This window comes from Triturus cristatus, chromosome 10, assembly GCF_964204655.1.
Source record: "Triturus cristatus chromosome 10, aTriCri1.1, whole genome shotgun sequence".
NCBI classification, from domain to species: Eukaryota; Metazoa; Chordata; class Amphibia; order Caudata; family Salamandridae; genus Triturus; species Triturus cristatus.
Window position 1 is genome coordinate 569620809 of NC_140593.1, and position 12005 is coordinate 569632813.

General features: G+C 41.7%; 1 protein-coding gene across 4 annotated transcripts in view; it reads right to left on the reverse strand.

Annotated features, from left to right (window-relative positions):
• The window catches only part of MYH11 (myosin heavy chain 11), a 224789-nt gene that overhangs the window by 6536 nt on the left and 206248 nt on the right, over window positions 1-12005 (reverse strand). For all 4 annotated transcript variants that reach the window (XM_085632079.1, XM_085632081.1, XM_085632078.1 and 1 more), the window contains 7 exons: window positions 11818-11979; window positions 9781-9909; window positions 9442-9530; window positions 7126-7249; window positions 6806-7014; window positions 4176-4284; window positions 2789-2961 (listed from right to left, as the gene is read on the reverse strand). In XM_085632079.1, the coding sequence (XP_085488205.1) occupies window positions 2789-2961; window positions 4176-4284; window positions 6806-7014; window positions 7126-7249; window positions 9442-9530; window positions 9781-9909; window positions 11818-11979 (995 nt within the window). The remainder of the gene's footprint in view (window positions 1-2788; window positions 2962-4175; window positions 4285-6805; window positions 7015-7125; window positions 7250-9441; window positions 9531-9780; window positions 9910-11817; window positions 11980-12005) is intronic.

The window sequence follows — 12005 nt, forward strand, 5'->3', positions numbered from 1 at the left end:
GTACCATGTTCCATCCCAAACAGAACCAAATGTGCAGTCACCGTAATCAGGATAACCAAAGATCCTGAGATAAAACGTTCGATATCCAATAATAGTTGGGAGAGTAATGGGCAGGAAAAGAACATATGTATTGAGTCTGCAGCGTGCAACCCACACCTAGCACAGCTCGTCCCCCTACCCGCCTTCCACTTTGAAATCTTTGCCGGCGTATAATATAAATTAAACGCGGCCATATATGCTTGGCTTCTTAGACTGCCCGAGAGCAAGATTGCATTCGCAGTCCTCCAAGCCAGCTGAATATCAATATTCGTCAAAGTTAATTTCCCCTCCCACATTGCCTCAAATTTGTGGATATCATCAAACTCCTTTAGCATAAATTCTTCATATATTTGTCCGATTTTAGATTTACACTTTATCAACTCCAAGATCCGAATCTGGGACACTTGACAATTCCCCCTCGCAATTTCAGCTTGAAGATAGCTTCTAAGTTGCAGATATTTAAAAAAAATCCACCCTGCCAACCCCAAATTTCTCTTGTAGCGATAAGAAAGTAAGAATATTGCCAGTATCAAAAAGATCCCCAATTATTCTTATACCTTGCTGTGACCACCTCCTCATAACTGAATCTTGACATATAGTAGAAGACAACACATACGAATCAAAAGGTGTACACCATAAAATAGTAGGCATATCCCATTGCTTCCTGACCCTCCTCCATACTGCATATGCTGCCTGTAAAATCTTAAACTTAGTCTTTTTATAGTAGCTAGGCTCTAATACTTTGACCAACAATCCTCGAGCTGATTTGCCAAGACACCATTCGTATATTGAGGGAGAAAAGGCAGCCTCCAATACCTCAGTATTTCCATATAATAAAACCCCCATATATTGAAACAATGAAACACAATAATAAGCATAAAAATTAGGAATAGCGAGACCTCCCCGCTCTACCGGCAAATAAAGCCATTTCATCGCTCTTCTAGAGCGCCTATACCCCCAAACAAACCGTGAACACATACGCTCCATTCTCTTAAAAAGGATGTTAGAAAACATAATTGGGATCGCCCGAAACAGATATAAAAACTTCGGGAAGATTGACATCTTTAATACATTCCCCCTTCCATATATAGATAAATGGAGCCTATTTATACGCTCCAAGATATTAGTAACTGATGTGATCAGTGGATCAACATTGATCCTTGGTATCTCTTGGATCTTAACAGAGATAAGCACCCCTAAGTACATTGCCTCCTTAGATATATCGATCCCTATTGGTAGCCCAACCTCATCATCAAGCCACATACATGTTGAGGTAAGTATAATACATTTATACTTAGCTATAAATACTTAGCTTCACGATATTTATTTAGTTGATATTCTGGCTATATTTTTGTGGCATATTTAAAACTCAATATTCTGATAGTGGAGGTCAGCTAATATTCTACCATTATGGCTATTCATATGGCACTTTTATATTGGATCTTAACCATTTTTGCCTTGGTAAAAGTGATTGCCTTTGTACTAATTCTACTACTACTATAACGCATGTTTCCACACTTGCTAAATACTGGTGCTAGGAATTGTCACAGCATGAAATTAACTAAAGCAGGTGCTTTCCTATGGTAAAATCCCCATCCAAGTCTTTTCCCTACTCCCTCATCCCAAATACCATTTAGTAAATGCTGCTCTTCGGCAGAACTATTTTGATTTCTTCAGGGAAGATTGGCCTTGTTAGCTGGCTGAATGGGGGTAGGCCACAATTTTGAAATTAAGCTATGACTGGCTTCGGCAACCTACCCTCATGATTGTCCACCTCCCTTTTATTTCTTTTTTTTGTACGGTGGAAGCTCTCATAATTTAATTCCTCTTTTTGGTTTGTATGGTTCTCTTCCCTGTGTTTTTGTTTTCCCTACCTGTCTGTAGTACAGCACAGTATCCCACAGTGTGGTAAGGTTTTGATATGTCTGGCAGGCAATTTGTCAGAGTAAGAGAGGAGAGTCTACATAGCATCATTATCGCTGATATAAGTTGATAGAGACAGATCCTAAATTATGACAGAAAGAGTATTAAATTAAAGTGTGTATTTGAGTATGAGGTAGGCCAGTCATGGTCAATCAGCCCCTGTATGTCAAAGCAAAGACAAATGCATACACTAACATTTATACCACTCAGTCTTCACTTGCCCCTCCTAGTCCACCTCCATCCTTGCAACTCTTCCTGGAGTTCCCACCGTGTCTGCAAAAAACATGTTTCTAATCCCGGGAATTCATAGGACAACTTTGTGTTCTGGACATGTAATCATTGGTTGTTTCAAGTAACCAATTTTACTAACACAACTGATAATAATGTGTAGCAGAAAAGCTCAGGACTGGCAATAAGGTGTTCTGACGACTTGGAGTTCGATGACAACTCAATTCTGGTGATTGGCAGACAGGTTGGGCTGCATGAAAGACTTTGGAACAGGTCCATTACATATTTAGTGCCAGTCCCATGCTGGTTAACAGAGGAATCTCTTTAGATGTTTACATTAGTCATTAATACCAGCTCTGAAGGTAAAGTGTTCCTAAAGTTGTATTGTGCAAGACACCGTCTGGGCAGCAGCTGTGCTCTCACCTCCCACTTATGCTGTAAACAATCCCTTGTTCCTCAGTCATGTCTGCACAGCTCGTGTTCAGAGGGTGCACGAATCTGCTGCACAGGCCGCTCAAGGGATAGCCATCCCAAGCAGCTCGAGGCTTCTCAGTCCACCCATGGACCCGTCACCCAAGGAGAAAAGATGGAGTCCTACCTGAGCTTGGTCTTCAGAGCATTGACTTCTCGGGTAATGGCGTCGTTGCTCTCAGTGGCCTCATCCAGCTCCCGCTGCAGTTTTCGGCGAGAAGCGTTGATGCGCTGGGACTCTTCTTCTGCCTCCTCTAGCTGCCTCTTGAGCTGCTTCAGCCTTGTGTTCCCCTTCTCTGCCTAAATGGGGGCATTAAAATAGGTTAGAGAAATTATTCTTTTAGAGTGGGATTGAATCAGTGTGTCTGTGGACATGGCATTATGCGTATGCAAAACAAAACATTTTCACCACATCATTACATTTTATGTTGAAATTAGACTTCATGATAGCCTACTTACGTGTGCGGATATCTGAAGCTTCCACAAGGTTATTTATACCCTGGTGTAACTAGTGAGTACAACACACCCAGTGCAAATAGTACTCGTATCTGCTATTGTGTGTTTTTACACCTGATTTACACCTGTGCTGTAATTAAAGGCAAGTGATGTGCATGTGGAATAGTTCCACTCTATCCTACTACTCCTAGTTTGCACAAACACTTACTACCAGATAGAACATGATGATACTTGCCCATGTAAACTGAGGCATGGAAAACATTTGTAGCCCGCCAACCACAAATATGTAGTAGTATAAAAATGGGTGCAAATACATCTTACACCTAATTTTGCAGTAGCACGTGGGTAAGCACAGGGTTGGACTTTGGCATGGGTGAGCTGGGCCCACTCCCAGTGTGCCAATCCTTCGAGGGGCACACAGAGCTGCCTGCATTAAGATCATGCATGTAAGCATCTGTGTTTATTACTCCATTAAACTCCCTCCACCCATGTCCCTCTCATCCCTCCTCCTCATCCTCTAACCTCCCCCTCGCCTCACCAACAACTCGCCACAAGTGTGGAGCAGGTAGTGATTCAGGTGAGGTCGGGGAGGAGTGAAGGTGTTTGTGTTCAGGGGCCAGTCACTGTCTGAGATAACCAACCAGAGGCTGACCTGTGATCACTAAAGGTGCCCCTGTTGACTCTTTTTATGTGTTATCTGGAGCTAGGACTCAAAAATGGTTCTGCCAATGGCTCTTTCACAGTTAACACTAGCATTAGTTTTACTTCCATTAAATCCATGTACTGAGTCCTTAAACAGGTGACGGTGTCGTATTAAAATAAAGGCTTTTCACCTTCCTACAATGAATGATGGTTGAGCTCGATCCCAATATTGTCTCACAGAGAATTTAGGGTTACTGTACAAGGCTTGCTGTTATTACACATCGCTAGGGATTTGTTCACTCATCTTTTTAACCAACAATGCTCCACTAAACAGTTGCAACTGTACGCTGTAGTTCGTGAAAGACACATCATACATCAAATAAGCTTGAGTTGTGTCAGATGAATATCGACATTACCTGATCTTTGTATTGCTCCGCCTGCTTTCTCTCATCCTCAACTTGTAACAAAACTTCTTTTAGTTTCTTATCCTTCTGGCGCAAGGTCTTAGTAGTTGTCTGTTTCTCCCTGTACGGAAAGGAATTTAGGTATGTGTTAATATTCATAATTAACTATCTCCCTTTCAAGTATCATATGGTATACTATTCAGATTGGTTTCCTTCTTAAAAAGAGACTTTTAAGGTGACAATATCAATAGGAAGTTGCACAAGCAGATCAAATATTCCATAAACAAACAAAAATATAAGGCTATCACCGCCAGCAACAAGCAGGGATACTAGTGAGAGCAAAAGCACTCAATACTATACCAGTGGAAAAGGTGTTGTACTTGGTTAGTTCCTGTGATCTACTATACTGAGCTGTTCTTTCAGACTAGAGTTCCAGCGGTGAGATTACTGGGTAATGGATGTGTGGCTACCCATACACATGTATTGTGTTTGTAGCATCCAGTTAAGAGGCATTCACTCATTCTTCCACATTGGTCATTATACTGACATTTATTTATCATGTATGTTGTGCATCCATATTGACTTCTTCTAGTAAGATAATTTCTTACAGTGTTCTGTGGCTCCACAACCCATAACCTGCTTGATCCCGATGAATGAACCCCTGTAGGAGGAGAGGGACGTGCTACTGGGTGCCGGTAGGGAGTGTGAGCTGTACACCGGTGGGTCGCTGCGCCACATGCCTGAACACACATTACAGCATGCGACCAACCGGAGTCGTCATACCTCTTCCTGTAGTCTGGGGAGGCTGCACAAGAAGGACTCTATCCGCACCTCCATTACCCCAGGCCTCCCCCTTTCCAGAATTCCCTAAGAGGAATTCTAAACTCAAATAAAGCCCAATCCAAAATGGCCACCCATGCATTAATGTCCATTATTTTTACCCAATCAATACGGATTCCTTGTAACTTCCTGTTTGTGGCCCTATATAAGGAAGTTTGTCCAGCCTTTTGCATTGCAACACCTTCTGCTCCTTGACCTATTGTTCATCGCTCCTGAATCTACTCGCTTTTCTTTCCCTGTGATTCAAATCACTTTTCCTGGAGTCCTGCTATTTTCTCCTTTATCCTTTTCTCTGTGAATCCTTCTGGATCTTCGTCCTGTTTTCTTGCACTGGAATTCCACCACATTCTTGGAGGTTTTTTGCCCTCAGGCTTTTTCCTCCGATTCCTTATGGAGGGCACTTTCCTGCTTGAACGCTTCCTCTGTCAACAGCAACCTGACTACTAGAATGGGTCAACCATACCTCTGGCAGACCAAAAAGTCAAGACCTGGAGTTCTCAATCAGTCCGCTTTCAGAGATCATCGACTAGGCATCAGATCTTTGACAGTAGCGTAGCAAAACTCTACATGTAAGCGAGACAATCTATATTGCTCAATGCATAGTTTTTAAAAATATGTTTTTATGGAATTTAGATAGTGACCTATACAACTTAGTAATTCATGTAAAACCTACAGTTTGCTGTCAACTACTCTTCCATCCACAATTTGTTGTTTACAAACAGTGTAAAAACAGGATGTCCTTTGTGGAATACTAAAAGAAACTCAAATATGGGTTAGATGCATGTAATGATCGTGTCTACAAATCGCATACCATAGGATCTCCTGTAAGTATAAGCCTATGCATTCCCTCCAACCATCATATCACTTATGAATTTGAGTGCGGTGTTTGCTGTGCTCTCAAGAATATGTTTGTGCTGTGTGCAGCATTTGACTTAGAGAGTTGGCTAATGGGAAAGTGGGAAGCCGGGAGGAATTATAACTAAATAAACTAAGTAACCAATTAAACAGTATATTAATTATGTCTGTGGTGGGGGCGAGGGGGAGCAGCAGAAGGGGGGGGGTGAGGTGGTCCTATTCCGGTCAACAGGGTTATATGTAATGTGTGGTGTAACCGATTAACAATTGTCAAGCTATTTGCATCAAGTGGAGTTCAAGTCCGGCTGCTAAATGCATAGCTAAGACCTATAAATAGTCCTTCTCAATTAATGAACATCATGACATATTCCAATATAATAATTACACCCATGTTCTTTTCTGTTGTTGCAGGACATAAATTATGTTAACCACTTGTAGCCTGCAAAAAGCATTATCCACTGGTATCACTGTTCATATCCACTGGTATCACTGTGTACCCCAATCTCATGCATTGGGCAAAGCAGTTGATAAAGTGGAGTTATGTGAAATTAGAGAAAACGGCTAAAAAGAACCCCATACCTCGACCCTTTTGTCAGGAAACCTTTAGCATTATTATATTATTTGCTTACAATCATTACCCTTTTCATGGTGGGGATGTGGAAAACCCTTGGAAAAGCACACTCTCACCCCAAACCCACATACTCGTGTAAATCATGACTACCCATTTCACCTCCCCACAATTTGTGGTGAATACTTGGCAATGCATTCCAAGATTATTGGTTTTTGTTAAGGGTAGGGATTTTGAAGTAAGGTAATCCTGACATCTGGCTGCGTCTGAATGATGTATGATTGAAGCATGAGTATTGAGTGCTGATGTCCTTGATGGGATTTGAGCGAACATAGAGAAGATAATTGATGTATCAATTTATTGAGGGTTCTGAACATACCTGACTTCCTGTTCTAACTGCTCTTCCAGCTGGGCAATCTTTGCCTCCAAAGCGGTGATGGTGGCCTTGAATTTAGATTTCACTGTGCCCTCCATCTCTTGCAGCTTGGACTTCAACTCCTTATTCTGTCTCTCCAGTTGCTGTCGGGCGCTCTCGTTCTTTTGGGCCGCACTGCGCTCGGTTGCTAATTCATTGTTAATCTGTTCTGTCTGGAAAACAATGAGACTCCAAAGCATGAACTCACTAAGTCATGTTTGTAAACCAGATGTTGTCAACTGCAAGGTGGTTTTGCACATAAACATTTGAAGCAGTGATCATACCTGCTGCACTGCTTTTCTGAAGCGATCGCTCATGTTTTCCATGTTGCTCTGTTCCTCATCTAGTTCTTCCTCCAGTTGCGAGATTCTGGCCTCAAGCCGACGCTTGTCATCCTGAAGAGCAGACCTATGGAATTCACAAAACAACGCATTGCCATATGAAGAGATGCCAAAACGCATACATACCCATAAAATGTTAAGGGATCAACTCAGCTGCAAATTACTTGTATGGGTGCATGTCACCTCCACCCTCTGTAAAAACATTATACACTGTTTAGACGGGTGAAAGTAAAAAATGTATACTTTTATTATTGGGAAACAGAATTAAATAAAAATCTAAAAAGTGGATTTCTGTTTTTTGTCCTTTGGACAGCACCTAATATTCAGGGACTGGAGTTAGTCAGTAAGGCACCTGAACTATTTTAGGGAAAGTTGAACTATCACCAAATGTTCTTGGACTGGATTAATGTAATAATGTAGCTTACCCAGCGCCCCCAAAACCCTCTGCTGTCCTGATGGTGCAAATGCAAACGACAAATTTAAGTCTGCTAAAAAGAGATCATTCAACTATATCTCTTTGCTGATTCTTGGTAGTGTCAAACAATTATTATCTGCAACCTGGTGAACTTAAATGTACTAGGAGCCATTGCCAAATACAGCATGGTGCAAGGTTAAAATAAACCATTGTGAGCACATGGTGAGGAGCTCAGACGCAGAAGCAAAATGCTAGATGATGATTATTAATTATGTCTGTCCTTTAATATTTCATTACGTTGTTTCAGTCAGTCTTACAATGGGTGGGTACAATTAAAAACTATCCAAAGAAAAGGGGGAGGAAGAGGATTGTCCCAGGTTCGTACTCCTTACTCAAACGTATTATATCAAAAACAGAGAACCCACTAATTATACACTCTCGGTGTATCACCATCTACGGTCTCTTGGGGGCTAAGTCTACAATAGGCGACACAGCGAGGGTTTGCCTTGATTCGAGTTAAGACAACAGGCCACCCTTTCCCCGAAGGTACCATAATGCACCATTAAGGCATTGTATAAAAAATAAAGAACACCAATTAGATGGTATATGGATGTATTTTTTTGCAATGTGGCATAGCATGCAAGTAGCGTGTTTTCTGTGATTAAACATACAAGAGTAGTACCAAGAAACTAGGTTCCCATGGTCCTGAAGAAGAGCCATAGGGGCACAGCTCGAAAAATGTTGACCTATAGGATTGCAGGCACATTGCCAACCTCACCTACCTAACTACCCCCTTAATTTTTTGTCAGACTGACTAGAGGCAGGAATAAAACACATATACCTACTAGCCAGGTATTTTTAAATTATACTGCAACTCAGCACCTTCCTTCACTTCCTCTCCCTTTTATATAAACACCCTCTTTATCATCATATAAAGACCAACAAGTCCTCACATGTCAGTCGCAGCACGCCCCGATTCACAGCGGATCGGGATGGACCCAATGATGAAGCATGCCACAAAGGGGTAACCCTGGTGGGTGAGGGATTTACAAGAAAAACATTGTTTTTTCTGGCACTGGAGAGTTATCAAGAGTACAATTACTGGGTTCTCGGTTTTTTATATGATGCAATTAAAAAGCCCATTGGATAAAGAGGTATGTGAGGTTACAGCAAATATACAGGCACACGTCAAATGTGTATCCTGCAATCACAAACACAGTCCTGTTAGATTTCCCCAGAAATCTCTTAAAATATTTTTTTTACTTCAGTCACCAAATATCAAACTTTAATGTGTGTTTGTCTTCGTACTGCTCAAACTGGTCTGTGAGAAATTGTTTAGACTTCAGCGCATTATGGAGCCCATCAATTTAATCAAAATATGAACATTTCTTTATGATTTTATTTTCACCTATTTGGAAAATAATGGATAGAGGAAGAGATTGGTCTTAAATTAAGATTACAGTAAAGTATTATTGCCCACTGCTTAGGACATTATGCGCTATTTGTCCAACCCTGCAATGTATGCGTTTGAACCAAATGGGAGGGTACATAATGTAGGTACTGGGCAACCAAGTTAGGCGCTGCAGCAATTGGGCAATAGGCCAGCCCCACACATCCCCCAAACTCAAATCCCTGAGCCAGACAAAATGTGTCAATACCCACTTCATGATCCAATCTCATACTCTCATGGAATGCAAAATGCTGGTAAACAACCGTATTTACTGCAGCACCATAGACCTTCTCTGGCCCAACTTTTGGATTCAAATAGGATGCTAATTTCAATGGCTGTCATTCTCTGGTAATACTTTCACCTATATTTTCATAGAGCTACAGATATTGCTTACTTTCCAGAAGAACTGCCTGAAAGTTCTTCAGCCAACTCTTCCTTTTCTTGCTCAGCTTGTTTACGAGCTCTTTCTGCAGCTGCAAGATCCTGGAGAAAAGAATGAGATCAATACTATTTAAGGACTGACATTTTATTTTTCCCAAAAAGTATACATGCATTAAATGCAATTCAGTTCACATATTTAAGACATAGAAAGATATAGAGTGAGAACGTGTGGGTGTGCATGTGAGTGTCTCTGCATGGAAATGAGGACAGCGGCCAAAAAAACTGATCTGCTTTGTTGTCCCAAATAATTTTAAGATATGCTCGACATTCCAATTTACTTTTTTTGCTTTACCTCCTGAAGCTGGATCAGTTCAGCCTCCAAGGACTTGGCTTTCTTTTCATTTTCTCTTGCAGTCGCAAATATTTCTTCTCTTGAGGCACGCGCATCATCAAGTTCTCGCTGGTAGTCCTTCATCTGAGCCTTGAAGAAGGAACAAAGTAGACAAATATTAGCATACTGGACACAAGTACATTTTCCTTCACCTGCCTTCAGAGTGTGCTATATAAGGACACTGTAACTTCTGTTTGTGGGATATTTTCTTCTATTGTTCCATTCAGCCAAATTCCTCACACAGTAATGTAGCGAAAGTAAACTGAATAAGAATGCATAACAGTCAAGCGGTCTCCACTGCAGGTGACTCATTCCCAATTGTTTTATTTCCAAGCATCGGTTGTTTTGGAATGCAAGATAGTATGTATGTGTGTGTGTATATATATATATATATATATCACCCACAAGGTTTCCCACCTTCAAGGACGACACTTGAGTGAACAAGCGGATTCTGCGTGTTCAAGCAGCATTCCTTTATTCTTATTCAACCGGAACATCAAGGTGCTCGTTTCAAATAACATGGCCCCGCGTTTCGGAGCTCCTGCTCCTTGATCACGGGCTCCCGGCAATGTTCGAAGATGGATTAGCGTGTGACAAGAGCCCTCCATTCACAGTCCTTATAATAGGTGCAGCCCTCTAGTGGGCGTAATCCATGAGAAAGATTTCTGGGACTCGTAGTTGTCACCACGCTGCTGTTTAAGTTCCCAAATGGATTCCATCTTTAAACATAATTTATTGCACAATTTTAAGCTCTCCAGTGAGCTGCAAGTACCTGATTCCGGGAATTTTAAAGATACGAGTTCAAACCTGCACAAGCATCACAGCCAGTCCGTGTGCAGCAGCCCACCTGGGTTGTGGTAGGTCGTCCTCACGGCTGGGACAGGCCGTTACATATCACCCACAAGGTTTCCCACCTTCAAGGACGACACTTGAGTGAACAAGCGGATTCTGCGTGTTCAAGCAGCATTCCTTTATTCTTATTCAACCGGAACATCAAGGTGCTCGTTTAAAATAACATGGGTGATATATATATATATATATATATACACACACACACACACACACACACACACACACATTTATTAAAATCAAAAGATCTTGGCTATTGCAAACCTTAAAAATTACTGTGAGTTGGGCTACAGGTCACTAGCATGAAAAATATTGTGGAGTTGATTTGCAATTAATTGGGTAAATTTGCGGCATCCAGATGTGTATAACTGAATGCAGCTCACATATTTGTAATAATGGACAGTATATCAGTTCTGAATCTACTATCCAAACTGAAGTTGGCTAGGTCTTTTAACTGTGCAATGTATCTTCAATACACACAGCTTTACAAGTCTCATTACGGTACAATGCTTTCACTTTGGTGCAGCCTAGTCACAATGTCAGTTTTGTATAAGGTAGCTGCAGACCACTGACGGTGTTGGTAAGCACATTTGAGACGGAATCCAAGGTCTCCCTAATGTCATCCAGTGACGGCTGGCACAGCTAGTCAAAGTGGGACGGGGCGGGGTGGGATGGGGTGGGGTGGGGGGGCGGGGGTCGACAGACGATGGAATAGGTAAAATTAAATAAATAATACCTATTCTGTCAACTTCTCCCCCCACTGCTCTCCGCCCCACTGCGCTTACCTGCACCGGCCGCGACTGATGGCATCTATGTTGGTAGTGTTTCCATACTGTGCCTGGGAAACTCGGTTGTGCTCACTTCATGTTTTGTCCCTACACATTTGCTTTCAGTAAGGAGCAAGGAGTGAAAGACAGTACACATAAGGCTGTAGTGTACGAATGCAGAAAACTGTGTGAATGCAGCATTCTACAGCCATATTATGCGAATTTGCTGTGTATCCGCTACAGCCTATTCATGTCATGTTATACTATTATGTAATCACTGCCATGTTATCAGTGTCATATTATTTATCCCTGTTATATAACACTGCTAGGCTGAACACCACATTGCATTAGAATGGCATGATAAGAAATCACAATCCCAAACCTGCAGTTTCTTCAGTTGCTTGATGGCTTCATCCCGACTCTTGTTGGACGAGTCCAATTGCCCTTCCAGATCCTTCAAGTCGACCTCGAGCTTCTTCTTGGCCGCAGCAGCGATGGTGCGTTGCTTTCGCTCATCATCCAGTTCAGTCTCATACTCATGAACCTAAACCAACAGAGCCGTTTTAATTT